The following is a 22,862-nucleotide window of genomic DNA, read 5'->3' on the forward strand; positions in this document are numbered from 1 at the left end:
ATTTGCAAAAACTAAACTAAAACACATAGGGGCATTTGGGATTTTGCGTACATTAGGGCACTGGGAGTAGGACATGAGTCATGCATTTTGCAAGCCATTCAAGAACCAGGCAAAAAACTTAGAGGATGGGCCCTCCCCAGTTGTGATTTGTTTATAACGTCAATGCATGTGTGTTGGATCAGTAGCACTGGTGCTAGTAACCCCAGCTAACAGTTCATGCTTGAGCTGTGTCAACTATTAATGGGTTTTGATAATGAAATTATTTATTTGCCATACTTTAAAAACAATAAATCCATCCATTATTGCAACATATTTTTGACACTTTTAACTCATTTCTGCTCCATTTTAATTTTTTTTTGCTGCCTCTTGCCAGCTTTTTGCTAATTTTTTCCACTTTTTTGAAACTTTTTTCCCAGTTTTATCCTGTTTGCCCATTTTCATCCATTCCTGCAACTTTTCTTTACCACTTTCTTAGCCTTTATGCCATTTTCTGCCACTATTGCACATTTCTGCGAGACCTTTTTGCAGCTTTTGCCCATATTTGCTGTTTTTAACTCATTTGTGCTGCTTTCACATGTTTTTGCCATCTTTAACCCATTTTTTTTTGCCAATTTTTGCCTTTTTTGTGCATTATTTTGTCACTTTTTGCCAATATTTGTCACTTTGTATATATTTTTACTAACTGGTGCCACCTTTTTGCAGGGTTTTGTTTCCTGTTTTGGCCCCTTTCTGACCACTTTTGCATTGATTTTTTTTTGCAACTTTCAGACTACTTTTGCCACTTTTTTCCTCATTTCTGCAAACTGCATTTCAACACTTTTTTCCTATTTTTGCAACTTTTAATCCATTTATGCCTTTTTTTAAACTTTTTTAATCGACTGATTCATTTTGGTCATTTTTTTTGCCTCTTTTCCTAATTATTCTATTCTTTTCTAAAAAAAAAAAAAAAAAAAAAGTTTTCTCAGTTTCTTCTACTTTAATTTCTGGCATCTTGATGTTTGTGCACATTATTGCTGAGCTCTGAAGTCTGACATTATTATCCTAATACCTTAGTTTAATGTGCCAATCCACATTCTTAATATCACTGATAAAAAAATTAATGTGTTCTATGATAAAGAGTTTAGATTTTGAAAAAGGCTTTACTGTCCCAAAGCATAAATTAAAAAAGTCATTTTTATTAATTTGACAAAAGTGGTTAGCATTCAGGTTAAAATAAATACTATTATCACAGCTTAACTTTACAATGGACCATGATTTTGCTGACCTCCATGAGCCCCCAGTTTGGCTGGGCCCCAGAAAGCTCTCCCCTTTTTCCCCCTTATGGGCAGCCTAGTGTACACGGGGCCAGTGTGCGCTGTCCCAGCCAACAGTGAAGGACTCTTTGAAGTCTGAATTTGCCTCTAAGCTGACTCGGAAGATCACAAAAACACTTAAATGCTCTGTTTGTAAAGACTTGTACCTTTACAGCATGTTTGGTTAGGAGGGTTCTAACAAGCACACGCTATGTGATCCCCACTTGTTGGTTCATTACAGAAGCTGCTGTCACATTAGGCCCAGTTTCACCGTACCATGCTGGATCCCCTGTATGCCGTCCTCCCTCCTCAGCCCCTCGCTGGCCTGCGCTCACGTCACTTTAGGCCCAACCAGGACCAAACTGCATACATCTTGAACATATACGACTTTAAGAAGACAACACTTCCAATATTGTTTACAGTGATTACTGAGAAGAACATTCTTGTTAGTTTTCAGTATGTCATGTCTATATTACACACTGATGCTTTTGAGTGTGCATTTTAGTGGTAGGCAGTAAACCAGTATTGATACGGTCATTGGCAAAATTTCTGACAATTTCACTAAGCTAAATCAGTGATGAACACGCTACTTTCGTAAAGTTCTTCACAATGAAAGTCTGTAGTTGATATTTTTCTGAAATGCTTTTATACTGAACGCCCTCATTAGGAAATGTGGTCAAAACAGCAGCGTCTTAACACAACTCAGCTGGGTAGAGATGAAACTTAGAATTTTGAGCACAGTAAGAAAGAAGTGTTCAGATAAACTTAAGAGAAATACATTTTTTGTGCTTTAATGCTTAGACATGAGTTGAGAATACCATCAAAGGCTTGTTTAAGGGGAGGAGGGGGTTGCAACACCTGAATTTGGGTTTAAATGCATTATCTGTTTTAACTTTGCAATACTTTTATATAATACCATAAAAACCAAGAAAAATACTGTGATATGATATTAAGGCCATGTGCATTAGTAACCCTATCATACCAAAGCCTACATCTTCAATCCTTGCCAGGGCCAAGGAAGTGTACTGTGCTTGCGCATGGTGCATATCACTCACACTAGACAGAAACTCAACTTTAGGGGTTAAACATGCCTGACACATGGATTGCCTATAGCTTGAGCACATCCTTTGTTCTGTACAACTGAAAATCAAAAAAGGTACTCTTGTAAAGACAGGTGGAGTTACAGTCAAGTAAAATCATATTATTATTGTTGCATCAGAAAACAAGAGCAAGAGAGACCACATGGCGAGTTATTCTAAATTTAAAAATCAAAAATAATATTGCATATTCATAAATAGTATTAATGAAAATATTTCAGTTGACTTCCATATCATCCAAGGAGCTTAGTTTTGAGTGTTTTAAGTTAACAGGGCTTTAAAGCTGCCTTTATTGCTCTTCTGTGCAAATAGATGTTGCAGGGATTTCTACTGAACATCTACATAATTCAAATTCAGTGGGAATAGCAATGCAATGTTTATTGTGCCTTGTGCATCAAGAGAAATGTTGTATAATGAGGTCTGCAACAAAAACTGTAAAAAAAAATAATAATAATTCACCAGTACCGATATTTAAATATGTTTTAAATAACTAAAAATTCTGTCCTTTGAACACAATTTAAGGTTTGAGGATGAAAAAAAAGAAACACTTTTTTTCTTAAAAAACACTTGAAAGTTTTGAGAATGAGGATGAATAGAGAAAAAGATCTCAACTCACATAGATCTGTTGGTCCAGCCTAAAACTGCACTAATTTAATAGTATATATGGTGAAATTTTACAGTCAATATATGCTGATATTCACAACCAAAAAATCAGATGTAAATATTGTAGGGCTGTAGTCAACCAAAGAAAAACTTGGTCGACCAAAATCGCACCCAGACACCAATTAATCGATTAATTGTTCAGGTTAAAATAAATAAATTAATTAATTAAAATTAACTGCAATTAACTGACTAGGGTGATTTTAGTTGAACAAAATACTGATACTGATATCAGGCCAATGATATCGTGCATCCCTAGTATGAACTGACCATGAATGCAAGCTTGGTAAGCTAAATTCTAGCCTTTGAATCTAAGGGTGCATTGATCGGCACTGATTTCCTTACTTTTGGGGGATCAGCGATCGGCCGATACTTACATATAAAACCGAACTTATCCACTGATCTTATCTACCTCTAGCTACTAAAATGTGAAAAATGAAAGACTAAAGGAACTGATATAATTTAGTAGTTTGGACAGTAATTCTCTAAACTTTTCATGTAAATTTGAGAGAACTACCTCATGTGCAGTTAAAACAAGTTTGTATTGTTTCACAGGTATTGTTCAATGTTTTTCAGTAAAAGATTGGAACATTGAAGGTGTATGCTGTCAGTCATTAAAAAAACATGGTATCCGCCAAAAGCGTAATCAGCAGGTCAGGCTTTTTAAAGATCAGTGATCGGCCAGAAAATTGCAATCGGTGCACCCCTATTTGAATCACCAATAACCTATCTACTGTATTCCAGTGGCATCCAGTTGATAATCTGTGCCAACACTGTTTTAGCTGGGACACACACTGCCCTCTCGCTCCTTCTCAATCAAAAAGCACAAATGCAACAAAATCCCCAGTTTATTTATTGATTTACTTGTTTCTGTTCACCTGCTGCAACCTAAAACTGTTTGCTCAGGATTTACAAGGCGACTTACAATTGCTGAAACAACAGCAGCCAAAGCATTTCCATGCTCTTCCTCTTTTCACTCTGACTCCTGCACATGCCCTGCCCTGTGAGAGCTCTGGCCTCACTATGTTGCTTAGTCAGGACTGCATAAGACCGATTAAAGTCTTCTAAATGGAAAAATACACTAATTTTGACAGTACTATAGAAATGCTCTATGTAAAATCAAGCATGAAAAGCTGTTTGGCTTAAAGAGAGACCAGCAAAAGCAAGCACAGACTGAGAATTTTATGAGAAATGTCTGAACAATGAGGCATTCATGCACTCTTTCAAAGAAGCCTGTTGCCACTCAGAAGACAGCAGTGTGCTATCACGCTGCTCCTCTGAGAGCCTGTTTGTGTTATTTACATTTGGACTTACTGGAACTTGCACCTTTACAGCAGGAAAGCAAAAAAAAAACTGAGTGGCTGAAGTACTCTGCCTCTGTTTGTGAACAGGCTTGTAACTGCTCAGTGAAACAGCATTGTCCTTTCAATCTCCCAATCACAGGCTCATGGTATACCTTGGGAATGGCTCTCAAAAACCAGCACAAAGAAAAACAAGTCACTTTCCAGGAAAATGAGGGAGCCAATGAAACAAAAGGTTCTGAGTGTGTACAAGTGTAAGGCAATGCTTTACATTAAAGTGAATCCGTTGATTCTAATGCAAATGAAGTAACCCCTCAACAAACCCCCAGAGAGTCACATCCTGATGCTGCAGGACCGACACACCTACATCAGCTGAAGTCTTTTTCCTTACTCATCAAGTTGAAGTTTTAGGTCTGAACTACATCTACATGTCGTTATCAATATTGGTATCAGCTAAAAATAATTTGTAAATATCAGCATATCGGCTCTCAGGAAAAATCCAACATCATGCATCCCTATTGGGCATGGAACATTATGCTCCAACAACAAAAAAGAAAGGGAGTCTTCAAATATGAACACTCTCCACTATCAGATTTCAGACCTGAACTGGGAGTCTGGAACTGTTACACATTTTCATTTAGTGCTTCAATGATTTATTTTGTTGCTCATTGTTACGTAATCCCTCACCTTTTGAAAAGAAAAGGTCACTTAATAGGGTGCTTTGCTGCCTCCGTAGGCTTTCCTTCCCCTCTAAGCACAGGTGTTTTTCTTATTGGAGAGATTTAATGACATCAGCTACAATAGCTCAAAACAACGCAAACACAAGCGAGCCACTGTCCTAAAGCAAAACCTGTACTCACTTATATAAAGTCATTTAATGGCACCTTGCTGTCCCAACACCAGATCCTATGGAAGAGATCTTCTTCGGTAACAAAATACAGCAACATGCTCATAAAAGCCCATTAAGGTTATTTTTCAGTCTTTAGACCCCAACCCCCACCCCACCACCCCCTGACAGTGGCATTCAAAGGCCAAGCAGCAACCTCCAGGGCTGAGACTAAACCAACATGGAAGTGCCAAATACTGCAGTCCACTTTAGACCGGCTCCACTGGGCTCCAAATAAACAGACCAATTTCAAAGCACAACTGACACAAGTTTGAAGGTTGTACAAGAAGCGGGTTTGTTCTCCATGGCATATTTCTATATATATGACAGCTGTGCAGTACAATTACAATTTCATTTATGCTGAGAGTTACACATTATGGGGGGGGGCTTGTTGCTTTCAGCGACAGGTGGATGCTTCTATGCAGCTATCTGTGAGACATAAATACACTTAACCTTTGACACTAAACATAAACTGAGTAGGTATAGACTGCTGCTAAACCTGCATGTAAGATGCTAGCGTGTTAAACGCTTATTATGCATTTATTTACTTTTAGCTATCAGTGTATGGGTGTCCAGAGTTTTGATAATTTTTCCCTGCAGAGATGCAATGATGAGCACGTTATCAAACCCAACACTGTTTATAATAGATAAATATTACTGTTGGACTGTTTCCAACACTTTGCTGAACCCATGTCACAGAGAATTAAGGCAGTACTTAAGGCAGAAGGGGGTCCAACATGTTACTAGCAAGGTGTACCTAATAAAGTGGCTGGTTAATCCGGCAGTGTAGTGTAGTTGAGTATATAATCTTAAGTAATTTTAAATGAAGACTGCCAAATCATCACATCTTGGTTTTGGCTTTTCAGAACCTACAATGAAAATATTCTTAAACACAGTCTGAGACCTGCGGTTCATTTGAATTGACTGTATGAATAAAGATTTAAATGAAAGCCTGTGACAAGCCATATTTCACCTCTATCAGAACAATGTGATGCACGCTTGTAGTCCAAATAAATTTTTGGTGTTGACATGTTTTCAGATGTAGACATTTACAAGCACCAGGTCAGGATTCTAGTCAACAACTGCTCAAAGAAGCTTTGGAAATGTCAACAATTTAAAGCTTCCTTTTTTGAGATATCTCCAGACAAGACTGTAAATCAAACAGAATTAACCACTCACCTCTACAGTTCTGTTGTGTAACTGGAGACCTCCTTCCTTGTCTGCGGGACCTTCCGTCAACATCTTGGATACAAAGATCCCTTCATTTGAAGTGCTGTCATTGTCATCCTGTGAAATGAATAGTAGTTAATGTTTTTCAGTTTGTAAAAGTACAGTTTTCAGGTGTAAATAAAGACAAATAATCTGTAAAATCGGTCTAGCTATCAACAATCACCCTCCAAAGATTTCTTGAACACCTGACGACAGTCATGGAATCAGACCAATCCTTACTACTTTGCGAGGTTAGCGGCTGACATTTTCATACTCAGCATCACAGCGGGGTATGATTAGCGCCATGGCGTCAATGTTAGTACGCACGTGTGTTGGTGCTAAAATGAGGTGTGATCAGATGCACAGGTGGAGTATTCCTATCTTAAAGTCCAAAAGCTTTGGCACAATATGTTCCTGCTATTTAGAGTGGGCATCATTAGCACCCTTGTGCCCATGTTAGCATGCGTGTGTGAGTTGGTCCTAAAAAAGGCATGATCAGACCGAGGGCTCATAATGGACTTTCAATCTCTCTTTTACATTTAAGCACAGCGGTGCTTCCCATGCTTAGTTTAATACATTTTTAACATTTGTTGCTACATTCAAATGAAATTTTTAACCAGACATGAAGGCCTGAGAGATGGCAGGCTTGTGTTTTTCTCTCTCTTTTCATTTTAATATTCCTATCGATGTATGACAAATCTGATGATGCCAGAATCAGAAGAAACACTCCTCACTACCATCACAGCCAAAAACTGAATACCTAGCTCTAAACCCACATTTATCATTACAAACTTCCTGGTGTCCATTACACATGCCTAACCACCCACTCTAATAGCCATCCCAGTTGTGAGTCAGATGGTGAAAACAGGAACCAAATTCAAAACTGCATTCATTTTGTACATAGTCTACACTCTATTTTAGCTTATGGTGAAATCTGAAGTAAAAAATGAGACAAAATGAGTTCTGCTGTTCTTAGCATTTGAGCTCATCCACTTCTAGGTCAAAGTGTGGTGCAGATACTCTGGAGCATACGCAGAATACCTTCTTCCAGTTGACTGTGTTAAGAAGTTAACAAGAAGTATTGTATGGTGAAGACTAGAGGTATTCCAATGCAATTTCTCCTTCCCAATACCGATACTGAAGCGTAGGATGTCGGCTGATACTGAGTGCTGATTCGTTACCAGTGTAAACTTTCTGGATGGACTGTGTTGTGGAAAATTGGCAAATTATTTTGCTTCAGTGAACTCAGAACACGGCTCAACAAATAGAATGGTAATCTACAGCCTCTCTCTGACACTAAATTTGTTTTTCCTGCTAATAATTAAAATCTTTATTGCTAAAAGAAAAAAACAATGACACAGAGGGCCATATCACAGGCTCTCTATCTCTCTCTCTATCCATTATGAGCTTTTCAGACTGTCTCCATAATAATCTGCATGTTTGAGCATACACATTTTGACAAGGCATAATGTGACAAAGGAACAGCCTGCCATTGGTTGACAACCCCTAACAAAGCATTATGAGAAAATATGGTGGTTAGCATTCAAGCTAGCAGCAATAAATAAGTAAAGATGGATAAAAATGGGTAAGAGGCGTTCAACATCTGATCTACCTGTGTGGATTTAACCTTTAAATTTCCAGAATAGTCATCCAAATCCTAGGCTTGCTAGAAGAGCTTCTGTAAGGGCCACAAAAAAAAAATAATGTCATTCTGCAACTTGCACTCAACTTTTTTGTTGCAGTGGGTCCTTTTTGTCCCTTTTATTTTCTTCTTAAAATGGTAGCCCATGTGTGAAGCGTTTTTCCGCAGTGAAGAAAAAGTGATCTCTGATTTCTAACACTAACATGTAGAGTTGTTCCGATTCCAACACCAGTATTGGAAAGCCGACGTAATGCAGTGCAACCGAGCAGAAATGGATAAAGGACAGAGACTTTTGAATGGTAGCTTCAGCTTTCAGATCATGCCAGATAAAACTAAAGTTATTTTCTCCTACTGTCGACATGAACTGAGTTACCAGGAGTTCGTAGAGTCTTAAATAGCCCGTACCACTCACTAACTGAGCACACCGCCAATGCAGAGAGCCGCCCCCCTAGCCATGCTGGATTGTTTATAATGGAGACGCTCAGACAACTCTGCAAGCAGGGATGGACTCGCATTCTGGCATACCCAGCATTTCCTAGTGGGCTGCTGCACTTTTGGGCCAGTAAGATTTATTCATTTATTTATTTCCTTTATGTAGCAGCTCTACCCCTTTATACTGACTGTTGACTGGTCCGATCACATCTCCTAGAGGTCTGTTTACCGCCCCCCATCCCCACGCAGCTCCTTCCTGAAAGCGAAAGTATTCGAAGAAAACGACTGCGCTAACACGATCGACTGGAACTGTAAATAAACGCCAAATTAAAAAAACAGTCATCAAGATGCCGTCAAAGACTCTGCAGTCCCTATAGGAGACAGTCTGACACTGGTATATAGGCTACAGCTGCATCATGTGGAGGAGGAGGACACAGAGCAGGACAGGCTGGTGTGTGACAGGTGAGCAGAGGTGCAGACAGGTGAGCCTGAGAGTGAAGAAGCTCTGTAGAGTATCATAAGCCAAAATATATTATTAGAGTATGGGTCCCCTTTATCTTACTACACCTTAGAAGTACTCAACTGAGACTTCTTTTGTGTGTTCATGAGTTTTGAAAAGCAGCTTCAAATTTGCGTTTATTGACATCATTCCAGTAAATCTACTGGACTGATGACAGTAATTTCTTACTGTCAGCATTTATTTTACATTTGGGCATTTTTTAGTTTGAAAATAAAAAGATGATAAATAATAGCAGACATTTTTTTAAGTAATTACTTGACTTTTTTCTTGAGTATGGCAGATGTGTCCGCCTTACTCACCTCTGACCACATCAGAACAGTGAAACACCATTAGATGTGTCTGTGCCTTACTGCTGAGCTCTCAGCAGAGACTTGACTTCTCCCAGTAATGTGTAGCGTAGTTCTCTAACTGTATTTAGTCACTCTTTTTGAATCATCCTGTTGTGAGTCCCCTTGGTGTAAAGGCATGTTTCTGTGAGCCTTTATTTCCCCCATGTGAGGCTGAAATTCTCTGCTTTAAGTGTGAAGGATCAGGAATGATCTCCAAGTGATTTAAACTTCACTGACCATGCTCTTTATGTACATGTGTGATGAGATCTGTTGTTCTGTGTTCAGCTGCTGAGAACAACCAAGGATTTAACTTCTAGAAGTCTAAAGTTGGACTCTACCTTGTGGTGTTATTCAATAATGTTATATTAAGGTCTCCATCTGTTGTCCTTGTTGGGTTTGAGTTTAATATACGCTCTCAGCATATTTTTAAGCATTATCTGTCGTTGATTTGGGTTGTTGACATAAACAAACATTTGCAGAAAATACGCATTTTTCTCCACTTGTGTTGATAAGGGTGCTTAAATTGTGAGAAATTGTCATGTATGGTACATTTAGACCAGATAAAAAAGTGTGATTAATTTGCGATTAATCTTGAGTTAACTTAGAAATTTGTGAGGTTAACCACGATTAAAAATTGTAGTGTTTTGACAACCCTACTTTTTATCCATTATTATCAGTTTTCAATCATTAATTGCCACTAGCTTGAATGCTAACTGTCACATTGTTTTCCTTTTGTTTGGGTCTGTCAACCAATGGCAGCTTGCTTTATTTCGATATTTAGCAGAAAAACTCATAATAAAAGGCAGGAAAATAGTTGTAAGTGTCACAGAGAGGCTGTGCATTATGATTCTGTTTGTTGAGGCATATTCTGAGTCAAATATAAGGCTAAAATTATTTGCTATTCCTCCTCCAGAAAGTTTACACCGGTAACAGATTGGTGTTCCTTATCTGCTGATACCCAAAGCTCTGATTTCAGAATCAGTTTTGGGCCGAAAAATTTGGTATTGGAATATCTTGACTAACATGGCTAAATGAAGCAAAATATGAAGTTAAACAAAACAGTGTAAGATGGATGTATGAACATTTGTAAATGCCAATGTCAATGTCTGCATTTTCACCAGTAACTGACATATTTAGCTCCACCAAGGAGGTGACGTGATCGGCAGGGTCTGTTAGTTTGTTAGCAACATAACTCAAAAAGTTATTGACGGATTTTGATGAAATTTTCAGGAAATGTCAGAAATGGCATAAGGAAGAACTGATTAGATTTTGGGACAGATCTGGATCACCGTCTGGATCCAGGAATTTTTTGAAGGATTCTTTCCTATTGGGAGATAGGGCTAATGGCGGAGGTCTGCGCTCTCCGAGTGCTTTTCTAGTTCAGAAGACAGAAGACTTTGCGACACTAAGAGTTAAGCTGTTCACAACCCAGTATAGCGATTGTGGAGCCTGTGCAGAACACCTAGTCCAATCTGGTCAAATTGAGGTTTATTTTTGTAAAAGAGAACCCGTCTCCAACTGCATTATCTTTGCATTTTAGTCTGACTTCAAGAAATTGGATTTAAGTACAATAAGTATCTCACTAACAATTTTGCATACGTTTTAAAGTCCAGTTTTAGTTGGACTTATGCAACAATCCTGCATGTTTACATGGACATGATGTACTCTACATCTAACACGATTGCCATGACTCCAGAGTCAGTGCAGAGACCACATGAAACACATTTAAATGGCTGCTGAGCACTGTAACACAACTACAGCTTCTTGGGATTCTTAATAAGCCTCAAAGTTAAACCTTTTTCAACAATCTACTTCTTTGTCTTACAGCCACCCTGCCTTACAACTAACCCTATTTCTAGAGTCGTAGACAAACTAGCTCTTTATAAGTAGCACAAAACTTGGCAGCTGTTTTTTCTAAAAAAGTCATGCCAAAATAACAGCCACATGAAACGCATGTCAAAGCAGACTAGGGGGATATTAGATCTTTCTAATTTAATAAACAGCTTTTAGAGGGTGCTGATTTAAGGCTTGTAGACAGCGTAAGAGCCAAGTATTATCCCACTCTCTAAACGGTCGACTTTGATACATGGTTAAATCACTAGGGCGGTAAAGGTTGTTAGTCTAAGAGACTGTAGACTGGCATATAAACATAGCCTCATGTGTATGCAGACCTTTTTATAGATTACAGCAATAAAAAAGTTTAATGTGATGATCTATATCACCCCAGAGAAGTAAGTCACTGTGACTCTGGAACAACAGTGGAGTACAGTTCCAATGAAACAGATACGGTGTCCACTATTCCAACAGAATCTGCAAAACTTTATAAAAGGAAGACAGAGTTCGAGGCAGTTTTTACTCCTTGTAAAAGGACTGCACAGCATCATTATTAGCGTTCACCTCAAAGCCCTAGGGTAGAAAAACAGTGGCTGGGAAAGGTTCAGGATAGGATAAATTACCCCTTCTGTTTTCAATGTTTACCTCACCACCAAAATCCCCTCAATTAAAGGCAGAACTGCAGTTCAAGCCTTATCTGTGATGCCAAATCCACTTACCAGACCAGCATATAAACACAATAAAACATGATGTCAAACTATCCACAGACTTGAAAGCACATGCATGTCTATGAGCTCCATCACTAAGTACAGAGACAGCTTGTGGTACTTCAAGTATGTGCTTTTCATTCTTGGGTTGCCATATGACACTTGGCTGATCACTGGGGGACACGAAATCCTAGAGACACTGTTCTGACAACCACTCAGGCTTGGCCTCCCTCTGATGTTAAAATCCAGAGACCCACCTCAACAAAGAAGGACATGGTCAAGCTTTGTGTCTCATTCCTACAGAGACACATAAAGGGATAGATGGCAGGAAGTTATTCATAATAAACCCATCTTGACCACTGATATTCAACAGGATGACTTAACTACTTAAGAAGAAACAGCAGCAGAGACAACAAATGATTTCCATTTCAGCAGACTGGTGATCTAAGATGTTGTGGATCATAATTCAGATAAATAACAGGATGTTAAAAAGTCAAATACTGCCTCAGACAGCCGGTTTTAATTCAAATCTCAGTCTCATTCATCAGATTAAATTCATTTTAGTTTTAGTCACATTTTAGTCATTTCTACCCTTTATGGTTTTATTCTAGTATTAGTCAACGAAAACTCAAGCACATTTAAGTCCTCACATTTCAGCCTTAACTTTTAGTCCAAGCATTCTCTTGCCTTAATCTGGTACCAAGTCTGGTCCCTGTTTTCTACTGCTGAGAGGTAGAATATCTACAGATGCACTGTATTTTGGCAGATTTACCCACAGTGGAAAAATACCATGGACTTTGAATGTCTGACAAAAACTAAATAACATTTTGGTCTAGTTTAAATCATCTTGACAAAAACAAACTTACTTTTCGACAGTTTGAGTTCTATAAGCTCTGTTTTTGGCTAGTCTTAGTCCATTCTCATATAAAAAAGGCTGTCGACAAACAATTTTAGTCATGTTTTTAGTCGACGAAATTAACACTGCCTCAGTCCACCTTGTTGCTTAGCAGAGTACAGTCTAGACTTGCTCTCTTTGTAAGGCATCTTGAGATAACTTTGGTTATACAATGCCACTACACAAAGATTGATCAATTGGTTTTCAATGAGTGTGAAGTCAACTTCCTGTGTAATGGCGAGACACTGAAACGTACTATCACCACAGAGGTGTCTTTCATTGAACCCAGTCATTGTTATGGACAAATATTGTGAAATTACTGAGGCCCTTCTGTAAAACCCAGAGCATGAAATGTTCAGGGAGTATCAGGAGTGATCAAATGGCTTAATTTTGTGACTACCTGTTGCCACTAAGGAGCACTTATATGAGATAATTGCATGTAGACATGTTCAATCTGAGACGGTTATGTTACATGAGAAATTTAAAGAACAGAGAACCCTGTGCAGGAGTCAAAACAATTTGTAATCATCTTACACATAAAAGACAAGCATTATTCTGCAATACAAATCAAAATTGTGGACTTCCTGTAGAGATTTGGGGATGGATCCAAAGGGCTTTTTTTGTCCTGACATGACACATACAGTATGCAGGGGTGTAGCACAGGGGGAAAAGGGTACTAATTACCCTGGCCCACAGTAGGGAGGGCCCCTTGAGGAGCAATGAAAAGTGTGTTTTTATCTATTTATGTTTTTTTTTTTAAATTAGTGTCATTATTGAATCAAAAGCAACAAAATGAATTGGTCAACAGACTGCAATTTGTATCAAAGAGAGTAAAATAAATACTGGGGGGGCTCTACTCCTCCCTTAAAAATATCCACATGGTAAAGTCCAGTGCTGCGTAAAATATTACTCATAAATGGGTAAATTATGCTTCAAAAATGCATTAAAATGCATAACATTTGTAAAAATTGCTGCAACATTTGTTGATTGGCTAGCCCGTTAAGGGGGGCCTGTGTAATATTCTTTCTGGGGGCCCAAAATCCCTAGCTATGCCCCTGACAGTATGCATATCAGTTTAAAACATGCATGGTTTAACGAGCTGAAAGGCAGATTTTAGATTTGTAGGGGGTGCCATTTAGACATTAAGCCATGCCGACTTATCAAAATCCTATGATGGGTCTAAAACTCTGAAAGGCACGAGTTTGACTTTAAGTGATTGTACAAGTACAAGGCTTAACAAATTTATTGGACCACCTCTCATAACATCAAGAAAACATAAATAGTTTAGAAATCTTTCAAAAACTTGTTCAAGATTAAGAATGTTATTGTTATTCATTTGGCAGATATCAAACTGAAACAGCTAAAAAGATTTTTCTCCACACATAACAACCCAAAAACTTAATATTCTGTATGGCCTCCTTTGACCTTCCTTGGTGCATATTGAAAGAACCAGGCTTGGCACTTGAGTCCAAAGCTGACCACACTGAGAACACTTCATGTCTTTACCAATTTATCTCAGAGACTATCCAGTATCATGAAGTGCTTCAATGCAGACTCTTTTCAGTGAAAATGTCTCTCGACATTTTACCAATTTGTTTAGGAATGGGGAATTTCAAACAGATTCACCTTTTATACCCAAATTTGAGTCGGCTCACTGGACTTCTCTGAGAGGTCAGAAATAAATCAAGCATAACATTTAACCATTAAAACTACTTTTTCTATTTAGGAATGCAAGTAAATAACTTTATTTTGACATCTTAATCAAGAAACAATAAAGTGCTTTACTATTTCTCTGTTTTTTGTAAAACTGTAAATTTGAAAATTCATGGATAACAACAATAATTATATTTTAGCATTAAAAACATAATTTTGTTTGTTTAGAGTTTCTACATAATCATGAACTAGCCATTACAGAAACATAAAAAATATATTTTGGTGATTACCAATGCTGTTAATTTAGGGCAGCTGAGGCATAAACCTTACAAAGGGTGGTGGTCTAATAAATTTAAGCAATGTATTTTAAAACCTTGAAAACAGAACTTCCCGTTTCAAAGCTTTGGATGGCAGACTGGCAAAGGTGATGGGATGTTCAATACCAGTTTTGAGGGAGACCTACTAAACCATGTAGGAATAAAAAATCATAATAAAGAGCCTTACACTTAGTTCAAGACAGTAAAAAAAATCCAAAATGACACAAACAGTTCTAAAAGCAAAATAGTGGAATTTTGAAATGGGATTAAAAAAGGATGCAATTTATCATAATTAACTACAGAAATTCTGAGATCACTTGAGATTAACAATTTGAATTATTTGGCAGCCCTAGTAGGAAAATTTTCAACTAACTTAAAGAAATATCCATTGATTGACTTCAAGAAACTATTATTTTTTACCGCTTAACTAGCAAAGAAAAAATTTAACAATCCTGCTTTGTACAAATTAGCATATAAAAATGTAAGTTTTTAAACTTGCTAAAAGGGGCCTGCACTGACAACACTGTCCTCTGACTGACTGCTCTGCAGTGTAAATTCATACACCAGATGATCTCTTACTTTGTAGAAACAAGACATTAAACTTTTGGGAAACTTGCAGAGTCAGCTCTTGATCTGTTTCTTTAAGCAGGGCTTATAGGGGACTTATGAAGTAATTCCAGCTGCCACTCCAGTATGCTGTGACAAGAAGCGACTAAATATAAGGCTGATATTATTGGCATGCACACTGTCCTGACTGCCATGTAGGCTAAAAGACCATCGTGTGCATGTCAGGCCACTCAGGAATGCGTGTTCCTGCTCTATGTCACGGTAGCATTCATGACACATGTTTCTGCATTATAGAGACCACAGCCGTTACTGTCAACATGTAGACAGTTGTTCTTGGTGAGAATCCAGTTAATTTGCTTGAGAATTTCACAAATTAAAGCAAAAAGTTCCAGGCTTTTTCACCAACTTAAGTTGTCTCTACTTTGCCATAAGTCTGACAGCAAACTGGACTGATTTTCAAGGTATTTTTACAGTCTGTCTGCACAAGCTATTAAAATGAACCAGTAATTACAAAGCATTTTTTCCACAGCTGCAAATACTTGCAGCAAAGGATGTCTAATTGCTAAGCGATGAAGTGAATCACTTTAGGAGGTTGTTACTAATTATTTGCAAGGCATACCTGTTAAAAAGCAAAATGTGCTCAGCACCAAAACATGTTCACAATGACAATGTTTGTCTAGGAACACGTGGACCCTGTGCTAAGTAAATATATTGTTTACATTTAGGTCTACAGGAAAACACCAACAGGGTGGATTGTTGGAGCAGAAAGATGGTATAACTGTCAAAGAAACTCTTGCCTGATGCTCACAGGTGACTCTGCACACTCTTGAATAAACTTCTCTTTGGCACCTAGTCACACTTTCCGAGTCTGTGCTCCTTATAACTGCTTCCATGTACCTTTCAACACATCGAAGTCCCTGTAAAGTGAAATCCAGATTTTCTGTTTTAACACACTAGATGTGCTGGAATAAGACTGCTGTAAATGTGAAAACACTGAGATCTAAATGTGACTGAATTTTTGATTTAGAAATTTAAAAAGCTGTTCACCTCTTTCCTGGCATAGTTTTATTTGGGCAGGGCAAATATCTGAGCCAATGACATCATGACACCACCAGTCTTGATGGGGAATTAATGCTACAATGATATAAATTTACCAAGTAGTTTATCCCAGTACAGTCCGTTGTTAGCTGATGTCACTGGCTTCAGTTGCATGCTGTCTTTTCGTTTATTGTGAGATTAATTTCCCAAATCTATCAGCCACATTGGCCTATGGGTTATTCAAAACATCATAACAGAGAGATTTGTGCCAGAAAACAGTAAATTTAATCCCCAACTTTGCTCTGATCAGATGCTTTTTCAAAAATTTGAGAGGGTCACATAGAGCTCATCAGTGTCCGCCCACTTCTGCGGCAGCACTGATTCTGTAACCAAATTTTGCCATTCAAATGGCCATAGACATTTAGTAAAATATTATATTTGAAATGGTAATGTAGTATGTCGTAGTTTGAGCCTTTATTGCTTCATACTGCAGCAACATGTAATATACCCATTAACAGTTGATAGACTTCATTTGTGAGGCTCAGCAGACATTTCCATGATAACCAGAGACCCCACCAATCAGAGGCATTGCTGTGTAACACTTAAAGGTTGTGGGTACTGTAGTATTTTTGACTGTGATTGTGAATAAATTATGTTTTTCTGAAAATGAGGTTGATATTTTTGAAACTTTTGTCTTCTACAGGAACATACCATTGTTTATCACTCTGGTATCTCAAGGTAAGTCTTACTCTGCTACTTCTGATGATGTGGCTAATAACCAAATCCACTATGGAGAAAATGAATGGGATTATTTCTTCCAGGTCCAAATCGTTGAGCCCGATTTCTCGTGAGTGGGCGTGGCTTCAGCTCATTCAATAGACACGTCCACACCAACCTAGAGCAGATTTACTGCATCATTTTTCACGATTTTGAAGCTTAATTTTATAAACTTGGAGATTTTTTTCATGACTGAATTTTGTCCTGGAGGTTCATAATGCAGTGGCCTTTCATTCAACAAACCCAAAATAAAGATTTTTTATCACTTTACAGGGACTTTGATTTGTGCTATAATGGTCAGCCATAAATGGAAAACAAAATTATACAGATAATGAAATGAGACCAGAGAGCAGAAATTTAGTATATTGCATTTTATCATGAAAATGTTTGGTTTATAAAGCTAACAGTGGGTGAGCTGTACATGCAAAATTCTTTCATTGAAGAGTGACTTTAAAATAAGTAATAGTCACCAGTAAAATTTTCAGTGAAAACTGCAGCTTTAAAGTCCTTGTAAAGGGGGGAAAAAATCTTTATTTTAGGTTTGTTGTATGACAGGCCACTATGTTTTGAACCACCAGGCCACATTTGAGTCATGAAAAACATCTGTAAGTTTATAAAATTAACCTTAAAAATCATGAAAAATGAGGCAGTAAATTCTGCTGTAGGATGGTGGGCGTGTCAGTTGAATGAGCTGAAGCCACACCCACTCAGGAGAAATACGATCCACTCAAATTTAAAAAAATGCTTCTGATTAGAGCACAGCTGCCTTACTCTGTAACATAACAGAGAAGGTAGTTGGGATTAAATTTACTGTTTTCTGGCACAAATAAAATGTTTTTAATGACCCATAAGCAACCGTGGCTGATAGATTTGGGAAATTTACCCCACAATGAAATAAACACAGCATGTAGCTGTCTTTTAACTCTCAATGAAGGCAGTGAAATCAGCCTGCAACAGACTGTACTGAGATGAACTGCCCAGTGATTTTATATCACAGCGTTAGGGGGCGGGATTATTCTCCATCAACACTGATGATGTCATTGGCTGCCCTGCTCCAATAAAAACCAGGAAAGATGTGAGCAACTTTCTAATGGTCTAAATCAAATATTCAGTCACATGTAGATGTCAGTGTTTTCACATATTTACAGCAGCCATATTCCAACATATCTTGGGTGTTAAAACACAAAGTTTGGATTTTACTTTAAAGGGACTTCAATCATTGGCAGTCTTGTAACTACTCCTCACAGAATACAGAAAGTGAGATACTTTTAAGTTTGCACCAAAATTTGTCTAGTCAGATAAAGACAAAGACAATAGACAATATTCTATTCTCCTTTCTTTTTTAATTCAATAGACTTATTTTCAAGAAATAAAGTCTGTTGAACTCTATCACCCATGGGAGTTTAAGGGCAGCATGGCTAAAACAGAGATCGAAGGCTGAATGGAAATTCTGACAGCAGCCCTGAAGAAAACCAGAGCAAAGTCAGAGCTTTTTTGTTTTGACTTTGTTTTATAGCTCTAGCTGGCTCACTGCAGAAGTCTAAATAGCATTAAGACTATTATTGGAAACTCCATGTCAGTTATTCCAAACGGCCAGATCACACATATTTCCCCTCACAGTCGATTCAGGCACGAAAACAAATTAATTAGGTTAACTGTCACAATGGGGCTATATTTCCTCAATAAAACTCATTAATAGAAGACAGAGAGAGAGAAAAGAAAGCAAGTATGAAACTTCAGAGCAAGGAACTGCAAATACGTTCCCTTTCCCTCACATTGCTCTATAAAACAATGTCAGCTGTGTGCGGCTTGTGTGTAGGTATTTTTAAGAGAATGAACCCCCCCGTTCTCAAGCTGACTTTATAACTAAGCCTGATAACCTGATAGCACACACTGAGACCACTCCCCTCTGCTGATCACAGCAGCAGTGCAACCACTGCACACTAATTCAGTTCATTAATGAACTTAACAGCTGTAAAGCAGTGTTCATTTTGGCAGCTATTTCTAATTTTAGTTTTTAAAAGAAATGCATTTTAGTTTTAGTCACATTTTAGTCTTTTCTATCCTTTTTAGTTTTAGTCTAGTTTTAGTTGATGAAAACTTACATTTTAGTCTAGTTTTAGTCCATAAAAAGTCATCACACTTTAGTCTTTATTTTTAGTCCAAGCATTTATTTTCTTGCCTAAATTTGGTACCAAATCATGTTAGTGTGTTCTCTGCACCCTGCCAAACCTGGGGTCCCCACTTTCTACAGCTAAGAAGGAGAAATATCATGGATTTTGAATGTCTGACGAAAACTAAATTACATTTTAGTCTAGTTTTAGTCATTTTGACAAAAAATAAACTTAGTTTTTGTCCGTTTTAGTCATCACAGATCTATTTTTGTTAGTCTTAGTCTAATTTTTGTCATGGAAAAAAGGCTGTCAAGGAATAGTTTTAGTCATAGTTTTAGTCGACGAAATTATCACTGCTTTAAAGAGGGGGATAATTGGTAAAATTAAACAGTGCTTTCATATAAGAACAGAATCATCTTTACTCAACAGGAATATCTATCAATTTGATTTATTATTCTAAACTAATGATCATCACTTAATTAAATCATGGTAGATAAGAGCCAATTAAAGTCTATTAGTGTCCAGTTACCACAAGAAACTGGAATATTCCGGTCTTTTTACCACTGTGGTTGTTTACTTTGCAACATTAATAATTCGAGTTTGCAATAATCTTCAAAAAAGAAAAAACATCTGAGGACAGAAAGCTAAAAACAAGCATGCTGCTAGGAAGCAACACAACTTCTCTTATTGTGTACAGAACTGCAGTAAATATTTGGCCCTCCCCCACTGACTGCCAACTGGCCAGAGGCACAGCTGCCATCAATGACTCAAAGTAGACAGTGAAGAAACAAACTACTGAGCACTAGTGGACTCCTTAACATTTGGCTCCATGAAGAAGAGAACCTCAAAAAAGTTGTCAGGTCGTCTAGGGTAGACATTAAAAGAGAAATAAAGTCAAAGAAATGTGCAGGACAGTTAGTCCTGCAAGGCAGAAAAAGATGCTGAGAAAGGTATTTCAAAGCATAATGTGATAAAAATGTGACTAAGGCATTCACTGCTCCAGACAAATATTATTAGGATGAAAATGCGCTGCTATGTCTTCACTCTACACAGAGATAAAGCTTTGAGACCTTTCCGTGCTGTTAGTTGATTTATTTACAGATGGTGAGATTAATTGTGGTGTGGTGAAATGCATTCCCTGGAACTGTGTTGTTTACCTTGCAAGAAAAAGCCACGGTCTTGGTGAGGGATTTGATCCTCTCACTGTACTCGGTGAATTTCTTCTGATATTTCAGAGCTGTCATCTGGAGTTCGCTGTGCACCGCTGAAAGTTGTGCCAGGAGTGCCTTCTCCCTTTTGTTGGCTTTAATAGTTTGCTTCTTGAACTCTCTATCCAGGCAGATGATTTTACACTGTAGCGCGCTGTTGTGTGCTTTCAGGGCTCTTAGACAGCAGTGACTGTTTAATTTCTGCTCTTTCTGGGTGAGCATCAAACCACAGCCGCTCTCGCATAGTCCTACCGTCCTGTAGTCGCACGTCTCCCGCATATGAGTATTCATATCCCTCAGGTTGAGTACCTCTCTGCATCCTTTATTTCTGCACTTCGCCGGTGAGTAATCACACATTTCGACATGCTCGGCCAGATGCTGGAGCTTCACCACGGCATCGCAGCCCCTCGCGTGGTTGTCACATTTGATCTCCAGTTTTAAAATGAGATTTTTTAACGGAAGGACGTGGTTGAGCTCTTTCGCCGAAATGCGTTGGCATTTGACGGGGCAGCTGCTTTGCTGGACGACCCAGGGCAGAACGCAGCCGGAGCAGAAGACGTGACCACACGGAGTCGTCAGTGGGTCCTCCAGGACTTTATTGCACAAGTTACATTTGAAATCCGGGTCCACGGTCCCTTTAAAACGGTCCAACTCGAATCCCATGGTTTTAAAAATCCGAATTCAGACTTGCTGACTCCCCACCCCGCAGATCTGAGTCGGAGCAGCAGCTTTAGCTGGTCATCGATAGTGCCTTCTCGGATCGACTACTAGCTCTACTCCAAACTCTACAAATTGACCAAGTCTCACGGTGCATTCACGTGCGCCTCGTACATCTAACTTTGATGTGGCCACTAGCCACATCAAGTAAAGCCCCGAATGTAATCACTTTACTATCTTTCCGGCTTGACACATTTTCTGTGAACTGAAACTGAGCTGAACTGGAAAGAGCAGAATCTGGATAAAGTCGATTGTATTTCAAATGCTACGATAACCTACCTAAAATAAAGAGTCCTCTTAAAACAGCAAAAGTTTTTGTCTAATTCTCAACTATTTGTATTTTCCAGCGATAAATGAAAATAAAAGAGGTATCGTAAAAGATGAAGAAACAATGAAAACATCAATTTGATCCCCTTTTAAGACTGTTCGCGTAAAGTACACCTCAGTGTGTAACTTTCCCATTAGGCTATGAAGGCATCATACAAGGGGCGAAAGTTTGGACATACTCTCTACCGTAACTACTCTGGTAACTGCGCATTTTAAAACAACAGCGCTTTGTTGTTGATGTTAAATATTAAACGCATTTTAGCGTCACCAGCTCCGCGAAACCACTAATACTCAAAGATTACCATGTTTTAAATCAAATGATATATAGTAAAGCGGCCTGATGGATACATTTCTATTTTTTGTTTTAGACAATATGAAAATAACTCTCTCATTAGGGTATATTTCCAAATACATTTTGATAAATAACAAAATTCCTCTACATGCCTGTTAATAAATGTTTGTAACGTCTGAAAGTAAGCTAAATTGTAAAGATAAAACTACAAGCAAGAATGTCAAAATAGGGTATAGTATGTGGAAAAAAGTGGGGAGAGTGAAGGGAAATGTTTACATTTATTACAGTTTAACACAACTTCAATGCAGTATATACATCAATGAACTTAGTGTTATATATTTTGTAACTGATTTTATTAAAAACCAAGGTCAAAAATTGATTAAATATGAAACAGAACCTTCCTTAACAAAAAAAAAAAGAACTTTTCCAAGACCAACATTTTCAATTGATTTTACCTTTTTGGTCTCAGAAAGAGAATGAATATCTGGGTAAGTAGCTAATAAGTGTGAATAAAATATCTAATGATAATGAGAAAAATAAAAGATATTTCCCCATTTGGCCAAACAGAGTTACAGGTGCCCATCTACACAGAAAGACATCCTTTTTGAATTGCAGTTGTGCTGTCATTTTCACCACAATGTACACTTGCTTCAGTCTTTTAGTTCATTATTGCACTGTGGGAGGTGGATTCTGCATCCTGGAGATGGTTAAAAATGTTCTTCCAACCAACAGCAATACTTTTAAGATGCACAACTCACAGCTAATATCTCATTTCTAATATCTTCCCAAACTTTCTGCAGGTTTGGACAGTCCCAGAAAATGTGGGTGTGATCCCCAGACATGCCAGAGCCTCTCGGGCATAGTGGTGAGACCAATCCATCAAATCCAGATAGTACTCAAGGAGCCCTAAAGTACCTAATCTTACCCTCTGATACTTCTACACATTTGTCTATTTCTGATTCTTTGTCTTCTTAGGTGGCTTTCCTCCCATTCTTCATCTTCTATTACAACAGCAGCTTCCAACTCCCATTTTCTTTAATATTACAGGT

The 22,862-nt window shown here is 38.0% G+C and overlaps 1 protein-coding gene across 1 annotated transcript in view; it reads right to left on the bottom strand.

Annotated features, from left to right (window-relative positions):
• pdzrn3b (PDZ domain containing RING finger 3b) overlaps window positions 1-21,255 on the bottom strand; it is a 79,571-nt gene extending 58,316 nt beyond the window's left edge. The window contains exons 1-2 of the mRNA XM_041783512.1: window positions 20,427-21,255; window positions 6,416-6,523 (exon numbers count right to left, since the gene is read on the bottom strand). Of these exons, the coding sequence (XP_041639446.1) occupies window positions 6,416-6,523; window positions 20,427-21,140 (822 nt within the window). The 5' untranslated portion in view covers window positions 21,141-21,255. The remainder of the gene's footprint in view (window positions 1-6,415; window positions 6,524-20,426) is intronic.
• Between the last annotated feature and the right edge of the window lie 1,607 nt (window positions 21,256-22,862).

Source organism: Cheilinus undulatus, linkage group 3 (assembly GCF_018320785.1).
Source record: "Cheilinus undulatus linkage group 3, ASM1832078v1, whole genome shotgun sequence".
NCBI classification, from domain to species: Eukaryota; Metazoa; Chordata; class Actinopteri; order Labriformes; family Labridae; genus Cheilinus; species Cheilinus undulatus.